Source organism: Pipistrellus kuhlii, unplaced genomic scaffold (assembly GCF_014108245.1).
Source record: "Pipistrellus kuhlii isolate mPipKuh1 unplaced genomic scaffold, mPipKuh1.p scaffold_m20_p_3, whole genome shotgun sequence".
Taxonomy (NCBI): Eukaryota; Metazoa; Chordata; class Mammalia; order Chiroptera; family Vespertilionidae; genus Pipistrellus; species Pipistrellus kuhlii.
The window spans coordinates 162,063,155-162,084,935 of record NW_023425529.1 but is presented as its reverse complement, the minus strand read 5'-3'; the positions used below and the strand labels follow the sequence as shown (position 1 = coordinate 162,084,935).

The 21,781-nt window shown below is 40.3% G+C and overlaps 1 protein-coding gene across 9 annotated transcripts in view; it reads right to left on the bottom strand.

The window, feature by feature from the left end:
* Positions 1–21,781, bottom strand: part of TMCO3 (transmembrane and coiled-coil domains 3) — a 41,912-nt gene that overhangs the window by 2,606 nt on the left and 17,525 nt on the right. For 6 of the 9 annotated variants that reach the window (XM_045588814.1, XM_036455278.2, XM_036455271.2 and 3 more), the window contains 6 exons: positions 18,877–19,063; positions 16,691–16,811; positions 8,719–8,914; positions 2,392–2,542; positions 1,223–1,302; positions 129–278 (listed from right to left, as the gene is read on the bottom strand). In XM_045588814.1, the coding sequence (XP_045444770.1) occupies positions 129–278; positions 1,223–1,302; positions 2,392–2,542; positions 8,719–8,914; positions 16,691–16,811; positions 18,877–19,063 (885 nt within the window). The remainder of the gene's footprint in view (positions 1–128; positions 279–1,222; positions 1,303–2,391; positions 2,543–8,718; positions 8,915–16,690; positions 16,812–18,876; positions 19,064–21,781) is intronic. The other 3 variants (XM_036455275.2, XM_045588813.1, XM_036455276.2) reach the window with 2 other exon arrangements.

Sequence of the window (21,781 nt, the reverse complement as noted above, 5' to 3'; positions counted from 1 at the left end):
AGGGAAAATACGTGCAAACTCACCTGCGCACACACGATGCTCACACATCAGCAAGAGGGGAGTCTAACCGGACACTGACGAAGCACCTGCCTGATCGGAACACTTACAGGAAGTGGGTGGAGACTCACCTCCCGAGAAATGATGCCGGCTCTGCGCGCTCTGCTCCCCAGGACAAAGGAGAACTCGCTGACTTGGGCCAGCCCCGCGGCCACGATCCACTTGATGTACTGGCTGGTTTTCGGCAAGAGGAGAGACAAGACCAGAGCTGCCAGAACAAACTGCGAGAGGGCCCGTGTTATTGCTTCATCAGAGCCCTGGCGGCAAGCCTCCAGGACATGGAGGACACAAATGCCGGGGCAGCCCTCGGATAACACACAGAGGCACTTCCATGCTGAAGGCACCAAATAAGCACAAAATGTCTGAAATAAAACCACACAGAACACCAAGGCCAAATCCAGGGCTTGGGTTCATTTGCAGAAAACAAAACCTCCCCAGCCCCCAGAACTAAATGAACAGCATTAGATGTTATACAGCGTTCCAATGGAAATTTTATTTTTAATAAAAGAGAATGTATTTCTCTCATGTAAGCAATCTCCAGAGGGGTAAGCAGCCTGGAGCCAATAGGGCAGCTAGACAATCATCGGGGATTCTGGCTCCTTCCAGTGGAAATATTTTAAGTCAATTTCTATAACCCAGAAAGCCAGATAGCTACAGAGCAGGTCAGGACATTAAGAGTTAATAGAGGCAACGATTTGTAGTCTTGGAGGACAGACACAGGAGAGTGGTGAAATAATTCTTGTGACCAGGAAGATGTATATCTGCAGGCATCACAAGAGCAGGTTCTATGGTTCTTCAGACTCATTTAAGATTAAAGTCAAATTCTAGTGCAAGGACTTCTCTGGAAGAGAGCTATTTCTCCCATTCCAGCTTTCTAACTCAGAGTTTTAAACATACTCAGTTCTGAACAAACAAAGGAAGACAAACCCAAACCACCTGTATCCTAACCCAGACCTGTCCCCAGGCGGTGGGGTAGCAGGAGGGGGAGGAGGGGCGTCTCACTGACGTTGTTCCAGGTAAGTGGCCCTGCTGGGGGCTCACAGACTCGGCATCCATCGCTGTGGGCAGGCACTCAGGCCCAGGAGGAAGTATGTGTGCTGTGTGACAGGCAAACCCCAAGACAACCAGAATTTTACCAATCACCAATGACTGAGAGGCTCCGTACCTTCATGATCACCACTGCCAACGTGAGGACCATCAGGATGGTGAGCTCGTACACCACGAAAGTGGGAAACACGTGGAGGCCTGTGAGGAAGAAGACGGGCACGGGATCACACAGCCGGTCTCCGAACAAATTCACACCAGTTTCTCACTGATAAACCTATTCACTCTCAAACTCCTCAGATATGTTTCAGTAGAAGGAAGAATTCTTGTAAGCACCGTCCTGTTGTGCTGTCTGTTTAAGCGCTCTTCAAGCATTTGCCGTGGATGGCTCCTGGGCCCCCACAGAGTCCCTCACCGGCCCGATCACTAGTGGGGTGCTCAGCACAGGCCAGATGGCAGAGGCCTTTGCTCTGAGGGTGGAGGCTGCTCACGCCCCTGACTTCTGCCGTGAGCAGGGCCCTGTGCGGAGAGGAACGCTGACACCAAACAACTGGAACCAGTGCTTAGTGACATGAACAAAGCAGAGTGAGCTGAAGCCCATGTTACAATGTCTTTGCCACACAGAACTGTGACAGGAGAGCTAGCAAGTTATGCTACAATTTTTCCACTCAAAGCCACTCATTCTTGCAACAAATACCAAGTACATACCTGGAATAGCACAAAAGTAAACAGTACAGGCTCTGGGCTAAAATCCCGGATCTACCACTAACCAACTGTAGGTGCCGGTATGCCTCTTAACCTCTCTCTGCTTCAGCTTCCTCGAGTGTAGTTGTGGATTTGGGCAGTGAGTGAACACAGCATGACAGGTAAAGCAGGTGCCCATGTTTATAAACAATTGTTCTCACGGTCACTGTGAACATACACCAGGTCACAGATATGAAAGTGAGCAAGGGTCCAGAGCTGCAGGGTGCTAGGTAACACTGATATGTGACACCTGCCTCAGGGCACCTTCAAATTGGGATTCTTGATTATTAAGAGCCATGCTTTGTAACATAACCATTGTACATATTTTTGCTTTGGTTATTCACACTCAATACATATTCACCTCTTTGGAGTGATGGATTGTGGGACTCCCCTACTGTGACAGGGCACAGGCCAGGCTGTTCTCCGCCCCCCACCCCCCCAAATTTCATGCACTGGGCCACTAGTAAATATATAGAGATTATAGAGGTAATCTGCAAGTGTTTAACAAACACAATTTAAACATTCTGATGTAAAGCAGAAAATTACCTATGGATGCAAAGAAAATGATAGCCAGGAAGTCGCGAATCGGCTCGATGTAAGACACAATCTCCTCGGTGACCATGTGGCCTTGGGAAGAGATGAGCGCTCCGGCCAGAAAGCAGCCCAGCTCCATGGAGACATCCAGCAGCTCTGTGACCTGGGGAAGAGGGAAAGACCACGTCACACACACAGTGCCACCAGTTACCACCGGCTTCTACCAAAGTAGGATTCACACCCAAAGACAGCCTACACCCAAAGACAGCCTTGTTAGGTCTAGCAGAACCATCACAATAAAGCTGTGAAAATCAAATCTCGCTGTACATCTGTGAGATCCCCAGTGGTGCCTCTGTGGGGATGACCCAGAGAGACGACATGAGAAAGCTAACATGAGTTGAATTAACCATACAGGGAGAAAAAATTAATTTAAAACATTTAAAACAATTCACGTAGATAGCTGTGAAATTTTTGAATTAGAGTATTTTCCAAATTTTATTAAATATTTGTGATACATTTTCTTTACCTTGAATCAAGGAAGAGCTTTACTCTGGCTTAAAAAAAATGTATTATAGCCCTAGCCAGTTTGGCTCAGTGGATAGAGCATTGGTCCTCGAACTGAAGGGTCCCAGGTTCAATTCCAGTCAAGGGCACGAACCTTGCTCACAGGCTTGATCCCTGGCCCTGGTCGATGTCTCTCAAAGCAATGTCTCTCTCTTTCCTTCCTACTCTCTAAAAATCAATGGAGGATTAACAGCACAAAAGTATTATTGTCCTGGCCAACGTGGCTCATTTGGTTGGGGCATCATCTCACGCACCAGAAGGTTGGGGTTGGATTCCCAGCCAGGGTACATACCTAGGTTGCAGGTTTGATTCCTGGGTCCATATAGGAGACTACTGATCAATGTGTCTCTCTCATATCGATGTTTCTTTTCTCTTCCTCTCTCTCATTTTTTTCTTCTCTCAATTCAATAAAAAAATTTAGAAAAATGTGTTGTATAAAAAACTATTCCCATCGCCAACTTAAACTGCTTAGAGAAAGCAGACATAGCTAATATACAATTATCTGGAGATGGCAGGAAACCAGAGGGAAGCACCAGCGAATCTAGACATGAGTAGATTCAATGCCACATTCAGACAGAATAGTTATGGATCCTTAGGCTTCTACCTGTATAGTTCTGTTAAATGAACAGTTTCAGACTTCTTTGTGTGACATCACTGATGCAAAACAACTAGCAAGATGCCTTTTTAATTTGAGACAGTAAAACTATAGGCAATAGCAGCATCAGCCACAAAAGGAAAAAATGAACTTTGGAAGAAATACCATTTACAATAACATCAAAACTCATCAAACACCTTGGAATAAATAAAAGAAGTGCACAACTACCGCACCAAACACTCAGATGTCACTGAGAAATGCAGATGAGGGCCTCGGTAAACAGAGGGTGTGTGCCACACTCAAGAGGGAAAAGGTCACTTTCCCTCAGCTGGCCTATGGGCTCACTGGAATCACAACAAAACCTCTCGTGTGTGCAAAGTGACAAGTTGAATCTAAAAACGTACATGGACACTGGAAAGACCACAAATACAGGGTGAAAATAAAGTAGGTTTACAGTTGTGAGTATGAAAAATAGTTTATTCTTGCATTATTAATCATGATATTATTTTCCATACGAACAACTGTAAACCTCCTTTTGCCCACCCTGCAGAGCCAAGACAACCCTGATGGAGAAGGAAGCTGGGGCTACACTGCCAGCGGTAAGGGCAGGCATGCTGGCCCAGGGCGCAGAGTGCCGGTCAGAAACACACACACACAAGCACTCACACAGCCTCTTGGGTTTTGACAAGGTGACCCTGCACAACGTGGGGGCGGGGTCTTTCAGCACACAGTGTGGGGAAAAGCACGTGAAAAAACCAATTCCACTTCCTTCTATCACGTGTTACTCTCACCTCCAGATGTGACAGGTCTAAACAAGATAAGTAAAGCAGTAACACTTCTAGAGGACAAAGGGAGTATCTTTGTGATCCAGGGGTAGGAAAAGGTCTTTTTTAAAAAATCCTCACCCAAGGATATTTTCCCCATTCACTTTTAATATATTTTTTATTTATTTTTTAACAGAGAGAAAGGGAGAGAGATAGAGAGCTAGAAATGTCGATGAGAGAGAAACATTGACCAGCTGCCTCCTGCACACCCCCCACCAGGGATGTGCCCACAACCAAGGTACACGCCCTTGACCGGAATCGAACCTGGGACCCTTCAGTCCACAGACCGACGCTCTACCACTGAGCCAAACCGGCTTCAGCCCCATTCACTTTTAGAGAGCGGAAAGGAGGAAGAAGGAGAGAGGGAGAAAAGGAGGGAGGAAAAGAGGGAGAAGAGGGGAGGGGATGGATTGAGAAACATTGACGTGAGAGACACACATGGATTGGTTACCTCTCACACAAGCCCCAACTGGGGCTGGGGATTGACCTTGCAGCCGAGGTTATGTGCCCTTGACCTGGGATCGAACCTGAAACCCACAGGTCTAACCACTGAGGTAAACTGGCCATGGCTAGGCAAAGGTCTTTTGCATAGAATATAAAAATTGCTAACCGTAAAAAAAAAATGGATAACTTGATTTCATTAAAATTAAGAACTGTTTTTCATCAAAAAGGCCATTTAGCAAGTGAAAAGGAAAGTCACAAACAGGGAAACAGTAGGAAAAATATATCTGACATAGAATATTATTCATTATAAAATGGAACAAAGTACTAAAACATGCTATAGCATGGATGAACCTTTGAAACATGCAAAGTAAAATAAGCCAGATAGAAAAGACCACATATTATATGATCCCGTTTATATAAGATGTCCAGAAGAGGCAAATCGAACGAAAAGAAAGTAAATAAATGGTTACTAGGGGGTGGGGAACAGACAGAATTGTGAGGTAAGGGGTTTCTTTGGGGTGATAGAAATTTGTTCTGAAATTGGATAGTGGTGATGGTTGCACAGTGTTGTGAATATGCTAAAAACCACTGAACTGTACACTTTAAACCAGTAAATAAAAAAATTTGTCAAAATTTTGGCAGGACATATAAGAAACTCCTACAAATGAGTAAGAAAATAACCAACCCAATAGAGAAATAACCTTAAGACTCTACTAGGCGCATCCCCAAGGAGGATGTCCATCTGGCTAATATGCATTTGGTAATGAGAATCAAAACCCTGATGAGATACTACCATCTAGAAGAATGGTTAAAATTGCAAAGACTGCCAAGACTGGTTTGGCTCAATGGATAGAGCGTCGGCTTGGGGACTGAAGGGACCCGGGTTCGATTCCGGTCAAGGGCATGTACCTTGGTTGCGGGCATATCCCCAGTAGGGGGTGTGCAAGAGGCAGCTGATCGATGACTCTTTCTCATCGATGTTTCTAACTCTCTATCTCTCTCCCTTCCTCTCTGTACAAAATCAATAAAATATATTAAAAAAAAAAATTGCAAAGACTAACAGAAAACACAAGTGTTGGTGAGGATACTAAGAAACTGAACCCTAACACAACTCTGGTAAGGGTATAAACCAGTATAACTACTTGGGGAAAACTAGCATGGAAAATTACTAAAGATAAACACATGTATACTCTACAACCCAGCGACTCCACTCCTAGACATATATTCATCAGAAGTGAAATCACATGTCCAACAAAGAACACATATGAGAATATACAGCAGCTTTATTCATAAACAGCCCTAAATGGAAACAAACCATACTAGCTAACAACAGAAAGGATGAACTGTGAAATATATGATGGAATATCATGCAGCAGTAAATGAGGAGTCTCACAGAGAATAAATACCTAATATGCAAAATATTCAACACCATGCCTGGCAACTATAGCAGTTGCTCAGTAATTATAGTCAAATGAAGAAAACAAAACAAACACTAAGAACCAATGGCTGAGGAAACAGTAAGGAAGTCATCCAGGTAAGACAAATGTGCTGGATGCTATTTTCAAAGAGAAAAATATTCTGGAATGGATAAACCAATGTAAAAAAAATTTCACAAGTCATATACTTGAGCAGCTTTCAGCAGAAGTAAATCATAGTCTTCTCACAAGATTACGAAATACTAGCAGGCAAATTATATATAAGAAAGTAATTTTTGCTAATTTCCTCTTTAAAATTAAACTTTTTATTTTGAGATAATCATAGATTTCAAGTGCAGTTTCCCTAATGGCAATATCTTAACAAATCATAGCACTAGGTCACAGCCAGGATACTGATGAGACACAGTGAAGAGAGGTAGAACGTTCTGTCCCCATGAGGATCAATCCCACCCACACTCCTTCCTTAATACCTGGCAACCAGCAATCTTCCCTCCGTTCTGAAATTTTGTCGTCATAAATCTCACACAAATGGAATCATACATTATGCAACCTTTGGGGTTGGCTTTTCTCATCCAACACAATTCTCTGGTAAATCATGTACCAATAGTTTTAAAACCGGGTAGTCTTCCTTGATGTGGATGGACCATAGTGACCATAGCTGGTTGAAACATTCACCTGCTGAAGGACACCTGGGCAGTTGCTGTAAACATCAGCATGTACATTTCTGTGTGAACCTAGTCTTTATTTCTCTGGGATACAGGCCAAGGAGAGTAAATGCTGGTAGTCTAGTGATGCCATTAGTACTTAAGCCACTTAGGAGGGGTCTCCCAGCATTTCCCCCATTCTCATGTGATGCTTGTCCTTTAAATAAAAAGAAGGCTGCCTCCAAAACAAACCTTTTGTTTAAAAAAATATATATATATATATATATATTTTTTTTTTTTAAAATAAATATATTTTATTGATTTTGTACAGAGAGGAAGGGAGAGAGATAGTTAGAAACATCAATGAGAGAGAGTCATTGATCAGCTGCCTCTTGCACACCCCCTACTGGGGATATGCCCGCAACCAAGGTACATGCCCTTGACAGGAATCGAACCCGGGGCCCTTCAGTCCCCAAGCCGACGCTCTATCCATTGAGCCAAACCGGTCCCGGCTAAAAAATATATATTTTATTGATTTTTTTTAACAGGGAGGAAAGGAGAGAGATAGTTAGAAATATCAATCAGCTGCCTCCTGCACATCTCCTACTGGGTGTGCAGGAAGCAGCTGTCTGGAATTATAGTCTTCATTTGACTATAATTACTGAGCATGTACCACAACCAAGGTACATGCCCCTGACCAGAATCAAACTTGGGACCCTTCAGTCTACAGGCCAACGTTCTATCCACTGAGCCAAACTGGGCAGGGCATAAGCCTTTTATTTATAACCTTTCCCATTTATGGCAAAAGAAGTTCTGTTGACTACCTTGTCATTATGGAACAGAACTAAAATTTGTTTTTAAATTGTTAATCTTTTTTTCAGGTACAAAGCTGTTTAAAAGGGCACGAGTGGGGGGGGGGATAAGAGGGGTAGTGGGGGAATAAGGACATATATGTAACACATTAATCAATAAAGAAATTAAAATTTTGAAAAAAGAAACCCTAGAAAAATAGTTTAAGACAAAGTAAGGTATTTGACACTGGTGGCTTTTCATTCTCACAGGTTTGCTTTTTGTTATTTCTCATTTGAAGATACTGTTTATATTGATTTTTTTTTGAGAGAGTGGAAGGGATGAAGAGAAAGAGAGAGAAAGAGAGTGAGAGAGAGAGACAGAGAGACAGAGAGGAAGAGAGAGAGAGAGGAAGAGAGAGATCGGTTGCTTCCTGAACGCACCCTATGGGGCACGGGCTGGTGCTCTAACAGACCAACCAGGGCTAGATGTGTGTGTGTGTGTGTGTGTTTGGCAGAGCAGTGTTTCCCAAACTTTTGACATATGTGTACCCCTTCTATAATTTTCGTAACACTGAGTACCCCTCGTACTTATGAGAACGCAGAATTAGGCGCAGCTAAGCACGGTGCAGTGCATATCCCCACCAAACTCCGGTGCAACGTGTACCCCCACCAAACTCTTCCCATACCCCTGGGGGCACGTGGACCACACTTTGGGAAACACTGGCGTACAGGATGATGCTCCAAGTAACTGAGCCACCCGGCTTGAGTTAGATTTGTTTTTTAATGCAGCACTCCACAAATACTTTTTTTTTTTTTTTTTTTAGCAAAATGCTTAAGATATGAGTTAAAACAGTTAAATAGGTTTAACTCATATTAATATTGATGTGTAGCATGATAACTGTGTATAAAATAAAAAAAATACTAATAAGTGTTTAAATATTTTAACTATTATTAAAATAAAAAGAAACTGATCACAAGCTTTCAGTGACCAGATTATATAAGTCAAATTATCGATACATAAATAACAAATATGAGAATTACCGTTAACATTAAAAAGATGAAAGCCGAGATTCCTAAGATAAGGATTTCTTTGTTCCCTTTGCTTTCCATATGTAGCTTTCGATAATATGGTCCTATAAGGTAAGTCTTTATAACAAGACATAACAGAAAAACAGCAGCCAGCGAAAAAAGAATCTGACCAATCAAAAGCAGTATTCGTAGTATTTCCATGACAATGCTAGGAAAGGAAAAAAAAGAGACAAGTTATTTCACCTCTAAACATATTTTTCTAAAACCCAATAAAATGATCTTCCACTATTTTCTAGCATGTGGTAAAATAAAGGACCCAAATCACATACATTTTTATTTCCAAATATTAAGATAAAATCAATCAATCATATTAATCTCAGCCATTTTTATTTGAATCAATAATGAAGCTCGATTACTTTGCAATCAATTCTTTGAAGCAAATGCATTTTATAGGGTGTAATGATTCTTAACTGACAGCTTGTATATCTCAGCGATAGATAATAAAATTCCTTCTCAGAAAATAACCCCCATTTGAAATTCTTTATAAGGCCATAGTCACCCTGTAATATTACACTGCAGGCTCACATGAGAAGTGTAACTAAAGAATTCCAGTGACTTTCAGCAAAATATTCTCTTATCCCAAGTCAGAATTCTGAATTTTATGTCTATTACTTAGTCATAAAGAAAAGGATTCTGTCCTAAGCTCACAAAAAGGCACTACTGTATATAGGATGTCCCCAAAAATGTCTGCACACTTTGAATAATTATAAAGTTAGTATTTACTAACATTCATTTTCAAAATTTAATGTGATCTATAGAAGTGAATAATTTTTTTTGTCAACACCTGTTTTCAAACTGATGACTCTTTATGTTTCAGGCACTGCTGATAATGTGAAACAATGGAATCACAAGCATTAAGAATACTTAAGTTTGGTATTTGTGTGCCCTCAATTCATCAACTGTTGCCATTTTTTTTTCTTTTGCCATAAACTTTATTTTATGTATCCCCATAAAAATGTCTTGTGGATAAATTTTCTTTGTTCAAAGCTTAGTCTGGCTTTATCTATTATTTCAAATCAGACCTGGAAAGGAGTGAAAATTAAGTGAGTTATCAGCTGTTAAAGTGTATATCCTTTTTTGGGACAGTCTGTGTCCCAAAAAAACGTATACACACTTTGAATAATTATAAAGGCAGTGTTTGTATTTCAACTGCATTTTCAAACTTCCAATAGCATTTTAAAATTAATTTCCTTTGTTCATTTCCTTTGTTTTTCAGCTTAGTATGGCTGAAAAGAAAGAAATATCCACTAAGTTATCAGCTGTCAACATGTGTATATATGTGTTGGGACACCTTGAATTTCTAGCATTTACAATAATAGACATATTTTGGTTTTTTAATTTTTTATTTTTATTTATTGATTTCAGAGAGGGGAAGAGAGATAGAAGAAGAGAGAAACATAAATTAGTTGTTCCAGTTATTTATGCATTCCATTGGTTGATTCTTGTATGTGCCCTGACCCAGGGATGGAACCCAACACCCAACATCTTTTTTTTTATATATATATAATGTATTTTATTGATTTTTTTTTTTAATAGAGAGGAAGGGAGAGGAATACAGAGTTAGAAATATCGATGGGAGAGAAACATTGATCAGCTGCCTCCTGCACACCTCCCACTGGGGATGTGCCTACAACCAACGTACATACATGCCCTTGACCAGAATCGAACTGGGGACCCTTCAGTCCGCAGGCCGACGTTCTATCCACTGAGCCAAACCGGTTAGGGCAGAACCCAACATCTTGACATATCAGGACAACAGCTAACCCACTGAGCTAGGGCTACATATTTTCTGAAACTTGGCCCTCCACCATATTTAGGAAACCATTCAGTCCAAATTTCCGGTTTAGAATGTCTCAATGGAAGAATACAAATTTTATTTTGGTAGTTCCTCCCGCCCCCCTTATTTGTGGCTTCCTTTTATTGGTTTCAGTTACCCACTGTCACCCATGGTCTGAAAATATTATATGGAAAATTCCAAAAACAACAATATAATTCATAAGGTTTATGTGCACTGTTCTGAATAGCATAATGAAATCCCTCACCATCCTGCTCTGTCCCGCATGGTATATGAATCATCTTTATCCAGTGTCTCCACACAGTATACATTACTTGCCTGTTAGTCTCTTAGTAGCTTTCTTGGTGATGAGATCAACTGTTGGGGTATTATAGCCAATGTAACCCTTATTTTACTTAATTATGATCACAAAGTGCAAGAGTAGTGATGCTGGCAATTCAGATATGCCAAACAGTAGCTGTAAAATACTCCCTTTAAGTAAAAAGATATGTATGCATAAAAAAATATATAGTATACATAGGGTTCAACACTATCTGTGCTTTCTGGTATCCACTGAGGGTCTTGACTCGTATCCCACAGATAAGCAGGGACTATTGTACTATGAGAGAATTCATTATAGCAGTCAGGCTTAAAATAGCAGCACGGGACACAAATCTCAAGTTGCACATGATTACTTAGGGGAATCGGAACAGAGCTGGGATGGCAGCAAAGAAGCAAAGTCACTGTGAATGACTCCACGTCTTTGAAGTAGGGGAGCCAGTGTGAGAAGCCAGGGTTTGCAGCCCGGGCAGGAATAGAAATGTGCTCTCTGTGACAGTCTACCTCAAATTCCTGACCAGCCTTCCACGTTACATCAATGATAATATCCCTGCAAAACTGTGATGATACCTTCCTAACTTATCTCGTTCATGCTTCAGAGGCCTAAACAGCATGCTGGGAACATCAATCAGAGGTCCAAAGCTCCTGTGACATTCAGATGAGCCCAGACTCCTTCACCCAGCGGTACCTTCCACTCTCCCTCACCTGCAAAATAGCTTACGCTGGCCTTTGCTGCTGCTGCTGCTTCTTCTTCTTCTTCTTCTTTTTTTTTTTTTTCAATGTCTGTATAGCCAAAGTTATTGCACCAATTGTTACTTTATCAAGACATCACATGTGGTATGACCTTTTTTGGGGAAGTCATTATTATTATTATCTTATTGGTTTCAGAGAAAAAAGGAGAGGGAAAGAGAGATAGAAACATAAGTGATGAGAGAGAATCATTGATTAGCTGTCTCCTGCATGTCCCCCACTGGGAATCTAGCCTGTAACCTGGCATGTGCCCTTGACCAGAATCAAACCTGGGACCCTTCAGTCTGAGGCTGACACTATCCAATGAGGAAACAGCCACGGCCGGCCTTTGCTTCTTGACAAGCCATACTCTCCACAGCTGTGGGACCAGTGCACCCTACTCCACCCCAGGTTCTCCTCGCTGACTGGCTCAGCTGTGTCTTTCAGAGTTCAGCCTCAAAGTCAACTGCTCAGATGCCTGGCCAATCTGAAGTGGTCATCGTTGTTTGCGGACTCATCACCCCATTATAATTCTTTGCATAGCACTTACCTATACTAGTCATTTTCTTGTTGACTATTCACTTATTCATCATTCATTCAGTATCTTCCCCAGACATCATGGCAACTCCCTAAGAGCGGCCATCCTCCCCTGTGCATGGCATGTTACAAGTGTTCTAATCTCAGTCCAGTTTATTTAGCTGATAAAGAGATTGCAGCCACTTTAGAGATTACAGCTACAGCCAGACAAGCACTGTCACCATCCCTATCTTATTGACAAGAAAGTGGAGGCAAAGGCCAAGCCATCACTCCAGGTCATGTGCCAGGTGTCTGGCACCAGGGCCTGTGCTCTTAGTTGCTGCACAGGCTCTGCAATCACCATGTCCAGAGCCTGCATCCAGATCTACCTCCAAACTGTCCAGTAAATGCATGATGGTGCGGATAAAATAGTCAAACAGCTCAGAAAGGTACTATTCTGCATCTTCATTTCTCTGTTTATCAGGTTTTGGCAAAGTTTCTATGCACAAGCCTCACTCTTTTCAAAGTTGAGTCAGCATTCCATCACGTGTCTATGTCATCATTTTCTCAGCCAGGCTCCTGAGCTGCTCTAGGTTCTTGATGTGCTGAATGATGAGCTTCTGGGAGCATATTCATGTGCAACAGTCTGCACTTGACAAACACTGCCAAATGGGCTGACAGGAAGGCTGCTCCAGTTTCCACCCCCAACCAAGACCCAAGTGTGCCATTCTGCAATCCTGCGCATCATCCCACTTCTAAAAGTTTGCAATCTGACAGGTATAAGAGCCATTCCTTTTCCATTGTATGAAGGGAACAGCTTCTATTTACTCATTTCTACATTAGCTGCTTATATTACCTATTTTTCAAATTGGATTATTAAAAAATTCATTAATTTGTAGGAGATTTTGATGAAATAAGGAACTTAACACCCTGTCTTTAATATGTGTACAAACATATTTTTCCCATTTGTCTTTGGCCCACTTACCAAATGAGTATATGTACATAAGCGTGTGTGTATATGTGCACATATGTGTGTGGGTGTTTACATGTATATGTGTGTCTTTAAACAACTTCAATGCAGTAATACTAATCACTTTTCTTGTCCTTTATGGCTTCTAGAATTTGTGTTCTTATTGAAGCAGAAAGGTCCTCCCATCTTCAATATTATAAATTTATCCATACTTTTTTCTAGAACTTCCATGGTTTTGCAAGATTTTAATTCTAATAGGTCAAATCACTTTATTTTTAAAAAGTATTCTTTATCATAGTCTCTGTGCTCTGCTCACTACCCATTAAATATTTGGGGTATAGAAGTTAATTCTTCCCTTTAGGGTGGCTCAGTTGCTTAGAATACTGTCCAATACACAAAAGGTAGGATGTTCAGTTCCCAGACAGGGCACAGACCTAGGTTTCGGGTTCAATACTGTTTGGGCATATATAGGAGGCAAATGATCAATGTTCCTTTCTCACATTGATGTTTCTCTCTCCTCCCCTCTCTCTAAAAATCAATGAACATTTCCTTGGATAAGGATTTACAAAAGATTAATTCTGAATAAAGCCTCCTAAAGAGGCAAAGTTTATATTAACATTAAAACTGACTTTATTTAAATTTTTTACTGTAAATTTTCTCTGGTTATCAAAATTGGAAAAGAGGTTTGTCCCAAATTATATAAGAATGTATGTATAGTAAACAATAAAAGCACCATACTCTATTACTCTACTCATTAATACCTTGTTATATATTTGTAATTCATATATATATATATATATATATATATATATATACACACACACACACACACACACACACACACACATACATATATATATATTTATGGTCTCTTCATGAAGTTTTCTTTATGTAGTTTAAATAATATTGCATATAATTTTAATAGTTTTGAGATATAATTCTCATTCCATACAATTTACCAATTTAAAGTGTACAATTCAATGGTTTCCTAGTATATTCACAAAGTTGTGCAACCACCACCACAATCAATTTTAGAATATATTTCCACCTAAAAAAGAAACCCACTAACTTCCCATTCCTTCTTCCTCTGGCTTGGCAACACCTCATCATCTCCTTTCTGTCCCTATGGATTTACCTATTCTGGATGCTTCATAAAGATTGAATCCTACAATATATGGCCTTTTGCCACTGGCTTCTTTCCCTTAGCATAATGTCTTCAAGCGAAAATGACCTCAATAAATGATCTTTAATAGTTACATATTCCAGCGACTGTTCTAACTGCTTTATGGGATCTTCTCCTGCAGCCCTCACACGGTGCAAGGGATAGGTCCTATTTCCATATTGTCCCATTTTATAGGTGAGAAAAGCTGAAGCCCAGAGAGGTTTGGTAAGTTTCTAAAGCTGGCAAGTGGCTGAGCTAGAACTCTAGGGAGGTCTTGCTCCAGGACATGAGGCTTGACCTCTGGAAATCTCAGTTAAAAGGCATTCATTTTTAACATAGCTGAGTTATCTGAGAGCAGAAAAGAGATCTTAATCATTCTGGGATTCCTGAAACTTACTGTAATATCTGGCAAAGGTAAATACTAAAAAACACAAAATAATTCTAAACAACCCATGTGCAATTAGGTAGGTTTGTCAGTTTGGGTGAAACCTAGCAGGCAATAAACACACATATACAATATCACATCATACTTCAATGGGGGACTGCTTGTTTTAAAAAGTATGATGAATAGGATCTAGATACTCATACTAAATGTCCAGGATACAACTGAAAATCATTTATCACCACAACAATTTAAAAAACTACACCACAACTTGAATGAGAAAAGATAATAAAGATTCCAACATAGAGATGAATCACTGTTAGAAATATCTGACAAAGAATTTAAAGCAGCTATCATACCTATACTAGGCATTTTCTTGAAATAAATGAAAAAAAGAAAATCTCAGAAAAGAAATAGAAGTTAGAAAAAGAAAAGCCAAATGTTAGATAAGCTAAATAGTAGAATGGAGATGATAGAGGATAGAATCAGTGAACTTGAGGACAAATCAAAAGAATTTACTCAGTCGGAACAAAAAATAAATAAACTGGGGTTGAAAAGGAAAAGTCTCAGAGGACTGTGGGACAAAAACAAACAAACAAATCACTGGAGTCCCAGAAGGAGGAAAGCAAATGGAACTAAAAAATTACGTGAGGAAATAATGGCTGAAATTCCTAAATTAGGCAAGACACATAAATCTACAGATTCAAGCAGCTTAGTGAACACCAAATATGATAAATCCAAAAAGAGTTATGGACTGAATATTTGTGTCCCTCCAAATTCATATGTTGAACCCCATTGTGACAGTACTTGGAGGTGGGCCTTTGGGAAGTGATTAGGTTTAGGTGAAGTCATACAGATTAGTACAGAAGAAATAAAGTAAATGAGAAAGATTTTAGCATTTCAAAGTCGTTCTAATAGAAATTTCAAAGTCTACTAATTTTTTACCAATAGTATCATTACTGTAAGAGGTAAAAAAATGTATCCTCTGGAAATATTTAAAGCACAATATTTATATGCATATAGTATATTTGCTTAAACAAATTCAAGTTTATAATCCTAACCCACATGCAACGTACCTTTAAATTGTACAGGGCACCCTATATTTTGCAAGTGTATTTATTTTCTGGCAGGTATTCTTATAATATACTAGAGGCCCGATGCACGAAATTTGTGCATGGGTAAAGTCCATAGGCCTGGCCAGCGATCAAGCCCAATCTGTGGGGTGACTGGTGGCGCCCCCCTCTGGCACCCACCTTGGCTGGCCTAGCACTGCCCCCTCCTCAGTCACTTCCTAGTGCCAGTCACCTCCTTACTGGCTGGGCGATCGGGGGTCAGCACTGGCTCCACCCCTGAATCACTCCATCACCGTTGCCTGTCACCTCCCTCTGTGGGGTGACCAGCAGGGCAATTGGGGGGGGCCCTGATGGCACCTGCCTTGGCTGGTCTGGGGGTAGCTCCTTCATTGAGCATCTGCACATCATAGCAACTGATCATTCCATTGGTCCTTCTGCTGTTTGGTTGATTTGCATATTAGGCTTTTATTATATAGCATTATATGTGCAATCCAACCTACAACTTTTTGAGTAAATTTATTTTTCCCATTTGGCTTTCCCAACCAAAATGAACCTAAGCAAGTACAGTTTGGGTTCTGGTATTATTTTATTAGAAGACTAGGAAGAAGGATCAGGGAAAATGGTAATGAAGATGACAATGACAATGATAATCACTAATGATAGTGTGGACACACATACACACACACCACTATGTTCCAGGCATTTTATATTTTAATTCTTTTAATCCTAACTATTCCATGAAGTAAGTACTGATATTATCCTCACGTTCTATATGAAAAACCTAAGGAAGAGTGAGGTTAAATAACTTGCCCAATCAATGTCCATACATAGAGCTAAGGGTTTGAGTCTAGTTATTCCTGAGCCTGTGCTATACAAGCTCCGAACATATCTCTGGAAAATGTATCAAATAACATTTTTATAAACAAATGATATGAAACCAGAAAAACAAACCATGAAATAAAATAATATAAAAATGTACCTAGAGTATGTACTGGCTCCTGCTTGGATAAGAGTTGGCATGACAGCTATGAATAACCCCAGCTGTACATCCTGCATCACCAGCATTCCAAGCAACACAGCACTATAGTCAAGGTCACCTGTTTACGAAAACAAAACATGAAAAGCAAATCTTTCCAGTATTTTATATTGTCCCAAATCAAAATAAAGTCATCATGCATATTTCCAGAATAATTAAAATAATTTTGATCCTTTAAATGAGAATACAAACTTCAAAATTTCTTTGAGAACAAACACTGTAACATTTTTAAGATTAAAAAATTTTGTAAATAAAATCTCCCAAATATTTCCATGTTACTGCTTAATTATAAAATTACAGAAAAATGACATTATGACAAGATGGCATGGCAAATAATATGATAGGCCTGGATAATCATACCAATTTCACTGTGACCCAGAAACACATGCAGCAGCAGTCTCCACCTCTGATCTTTATTTCTTCCCTAAGCTATTCAAGAGAGACCTGGCCCCATCCTTTTCTGGTCACATGTGCTGAGCAGAGCCTGGTGGCATGGGTCACTTTCCTTTAAACTCACCATCACCACCACACTGAAGATCCCTTCCCTTTGAGAATAATGCAGATTTGGTATAGAAATACTGACTCATGTGGACGGAATAGAAAAGGAGTAACCAGCACTGGCTTAAGGGACTATACAACTTCTCTGGAGAGAAAATGATGCAGCTTTGAGGAATGCAATTCTTCACATAGGCCTCAAAACGTCTCCATTTTCAACCAACAGCTCTTAGCTTTGGAACTTTCTATGTTTTCTTAAAAAAAAAAAAAAAAAAAAGATTAAAAAAAATGGTGTTTTTTCATTTGTGGTTGAATGTTTCAAACATGATTATTTCAAAGACTTTATTAGATTTTTCCACAAATAAAGAGAATTCATATTCTGATAATTGAGTTTGTTAATTGTCTTTTCTAGCCAGTGATGTCTTCATAGGTACTGGTATTATAGTATACTAGAAGCCCGGGGCATGAAAAAGTTTAACTGCACGACAGTGCCACCAAACCACACCTCAGAACGTTCATTCCTAAGTGTCCTACCAGGTCTGACTTCACTATACACAACAATGATTTTGAGATGCGAGCTATCATACACACAGATGATACTAACACCAAAGTATAAGAGGTGAAAGTACCTTTAATTACCAAAGTACCTCATATATTTTATAGAAGAAGGTATCAAACGTACATCAATTCCCAACACTTGCCAGAATCAAAGCAACGTACAATACATCAATCACATTGTTTTTTAGGTTGCATGTAACACCAGTAGTGTAGTCAATAAGCACAGTGAATTAGAATTCTGGAGCTGGGGGATTTCAGGTTGGGTGCAGCACACTAACCCTTTAACTCACCAATTTCACAGTATATTGTTCAATGTAGATTCCTCTCTCTTAAAATGCTCCTCAAACTATTCTCAATTTGTGAGCATATAAAAAGACATTTTTCTTTTCTTTTCTTTCTTTCTTTTTTTTTCTTGAAAGAATAGGAACTGTTTTATTTTATTTTATTTTATTGATTTATGTCCCATTTTTATTTTATTTTATTGATTATGGTCTCACATAATTGTCCTTATTCCACATTCCCATCCCAAACCCCTTCCTAGATATGCCCCCCCTCCCAACCCTCGTTGTCCATGGCCACTGGCTAGGCCCTTATGTATGCACACAAGTCCTTTGGTTGATCTCTTCCCCTTACCCCCATCCTCCCTTACTTTCCCTCTGAGGTTTGAGAGTCTGATCGCTGTTTTTCTTTCTCTGGTTTATGTTGTTCATTATTTCCTCTAGATGTGTGAGATCATGTGATCCATGAAATACCCTTGTAAGAACCTAAATTGAGACAAGCCATAATGGTTATGCTGAGAGGCAAATGAATCGGTCTGTAGTGAGTTCCTTTCTGGGCCAACAGTTCTTTTGAGTCCCAATTTCAATGCCAAATAGTTCCTTAAAAGACATTTTTCTTAATCAAATGGAGGATTGGAGAAGCTGAAATTACAGGGACAATAATTCCTAAGGGAATGTCCATAACTATTAGGAAAACCCCAAGGAGAGAATACGAGTTGTAATTTTTTTCTAACAGACCTTCGGAGTGAATTAAATATGTACTGCTTCAACACATATTTAAAAGAGATCATCACCTACCTTCTTTTTCACCCCGGGCACTGCCCACGAGGAATCTGGATACTAAGGGTGTGCTTGATAAAGACAAACAAGTAGAAATGAAAACGCTCTGAGTGGGTCTGATCTGTAAAAGGTGTCCCCATAGTAAGCCAAATGCAATCATTAATAGTGTCATATAACATGGTCCTTGTAAGGATATCTTCCATACCTTAAAGAGAACACATTTATTTATACATTTTAGTGACGATAGACCATCTCTTGACTAGCATTATGCCGAGCATGTGCATACATACTGTCCAGTAATGGGGCAGGCCTGAAATTCTGCAGTAGATACTTCAGCACAAATCCAACATAGTAATGTTAACACAACAGAGACAGTAAACACTAACTTAAGGCTTCCCCAGGTCTAGAAATTGTTATAGGAACTAAACAAACATGTCTCTGTGTATATACATATGTGCGTGCATATAATTTAATCCTCAGGACACATCTCAGAGGTAGATATCATTGTCTCTCCTATTTCTAGATGAAAACACCAGACCACAGAGGTTAGGTCATTTGACTGGGTCCCATGGAAGACAATGTGAGGACATAAATTCAGGCAGCATATAATCAAACACAAATTGATTAGACACCTCGGTATGCATAACATAATAGAAAATATGAAAGAAATCAAGTTTGATTCTAACCCTTTGGGATTTTCAATCTAGTTGAAGAGACAACATAATAAAAATTGTCTGACATTTATACAAATGTGAATATTACATATTAACAAAAGAAATTAACCCAAAACTCATCCTAGTCTACGTTAAAGGACTTGTTTTGTTCTCCTCACAGCACCCTCCCAATTAAAACTGATTCCCTCACCCAGGCCCTCTGCTCAAAAAACTCATGGATGCCCAGAAGAACGGGCAGGCCGAGACTGGTTTGGCTCAGTGGACAGAGCGTCGGCCTGCGGACTGAAGGGTCCCAAGTTCAATTCCGGTCAAGGGCATGTACACTGGTTGCGGCCACATCCCCAGTAGGGAGTGTGAAGGAGGCAGCTGATCAACTTTTCTCTCTCATCGATGTTTCTAACTCTCTATCCCTCTCTCTTCCTCTCTATAAAAAAATCAATTAAAAAAAAAAAAAAAAAAAAAAACGGGCAGGAGAGGCATGGCTCAGCACAGCTCTGGAACAGTGAAGTTAAAGGCAAACGCTGAGGCCCCACCAGCTGGCCAACCTCGTCTGTGTCTCAACACATCTACTCCCCTTTGGGTGCCCTAGAGCAGTGTTTTTCAACCTTTTTTGGGCAAAGGCACACTTGTTTCATGAAAAAAATCACGAGGCACACCACCATTAGAAAATGTTAAAAAATTTAACTCTGTGCCTATATTGACTATATATAAAGTAATTCTCTTGAATAGGAATCAAATAAACACAAAGAAAGTATTTTATAATTACTTTATTATGAAATATTAAGTAAACAAAATAGTGAAAAATTATAAAATTCTTGTCTTGTCTGCACCTACGGCACACCCAGGCAACATCTCTAGTGTGCCACGGAACAGCGGTTGAAAAACGCTGCCCTAGAGCATGTGAGATTTCCCTTCCCCTGCTCTGGTTCGTGGTCAAAGCAATACTTCTTGCAAAACCAACGACATTTTCTTTGATTTCCTGCTGTGGCCAAACAAGCAGAAGCCAACGCTGGCCCTCATCACAGCCATGACCGGCTGCCAGTCTGCTGGTCCATCTGCTCAGGAAACCAATTACAGGAGCCTCCCAACTCCATAAAGTCCCAACTGGAGGAGACCAAAAGAGGAAACTGAACTGAATGCTCACTGGATTGAGTGCTCAGCCCTCCATGCAGAGCCACATCTATCTCCTACTGTGTGATCTTGGTCCCCCAGGCCCCACTCTCTCCTCCAGAAAGGCACAAGTTACCCTCACAATGGCTGTTCCTCAAAAGTTCATATTTCATGTTCTTGACTTTTTTATATTTGGCAGCGATGTTATCATAAAACAAATCTCTTCCAAATCATTCTTCCTCTTCATGTATATTACAGCTAAGGAGCAATGAAGGACCAGAGCAGTCCCACACAGCCAGCTGCAGCAACTAAGGAGGCTGAGTATGTTGGATTGTAGGGTTCACAGGTATTAGGTAGCCCCTTCTGTACGTAGTGTTAGCCCTCAGTTAGAGTATTCCTGCCCACACAGGACACCTGGAGTTCAGGCTTGAACCTGTCGCTAACTGGCTGTACACCTCAAATAGGTAATAATCTCTCTTCTTTAGTTTCCACATCTGTAGAGAAAAGTGAGACGAAATAATTTCTGAGGTCCAGAGCGAACCTTTGACTTTATTGTCCGGTGTCTTGCTACACCTTGGTCTAAGTTGGGATCTATTTAGCCTGAGGAACAAGGTATGAAGGGAACGACAGAAAATACCCAAGGGAACATCCTTCAGGAACTTCCTGTCCGACATGGCACCCTGCCCTCACAGAAATGCAGGCCCTCAGGCTGCCCACATCTGTAGCTCTAGGTCAGCAAGAGCCCCAGGCCACTCCTCGGACATCAGAGTCTAAGAGCACTAACAAGAACCCTCTCAGCCAAGACCCTGCTCCCTGTGCTTCGGGACCACACACCCAGATGCACACATCAGCCTAAACTGCCCTCTCCAGTTCTTCTTCCTCTTTCTTTTCCCAAGACTTCTGTTCACAACTCACCAAAGGACAGGGATCATGTTGACTGTATACAATGCCTTACACTCAGAAGCTACCAAAGGTCTGGAACATCACACCCAAGAAGTGTTTGTTGAGAGAACAAATAAGAAATAAAGGAGAAGAAAATACAACTCTTGCCGCCATTATTTTATAATCTATTTAAAGATGAAAGCTGGTGAACTATCTATACTAATAAAAGGGTAATATGCTTATTAGACCAGGAGACC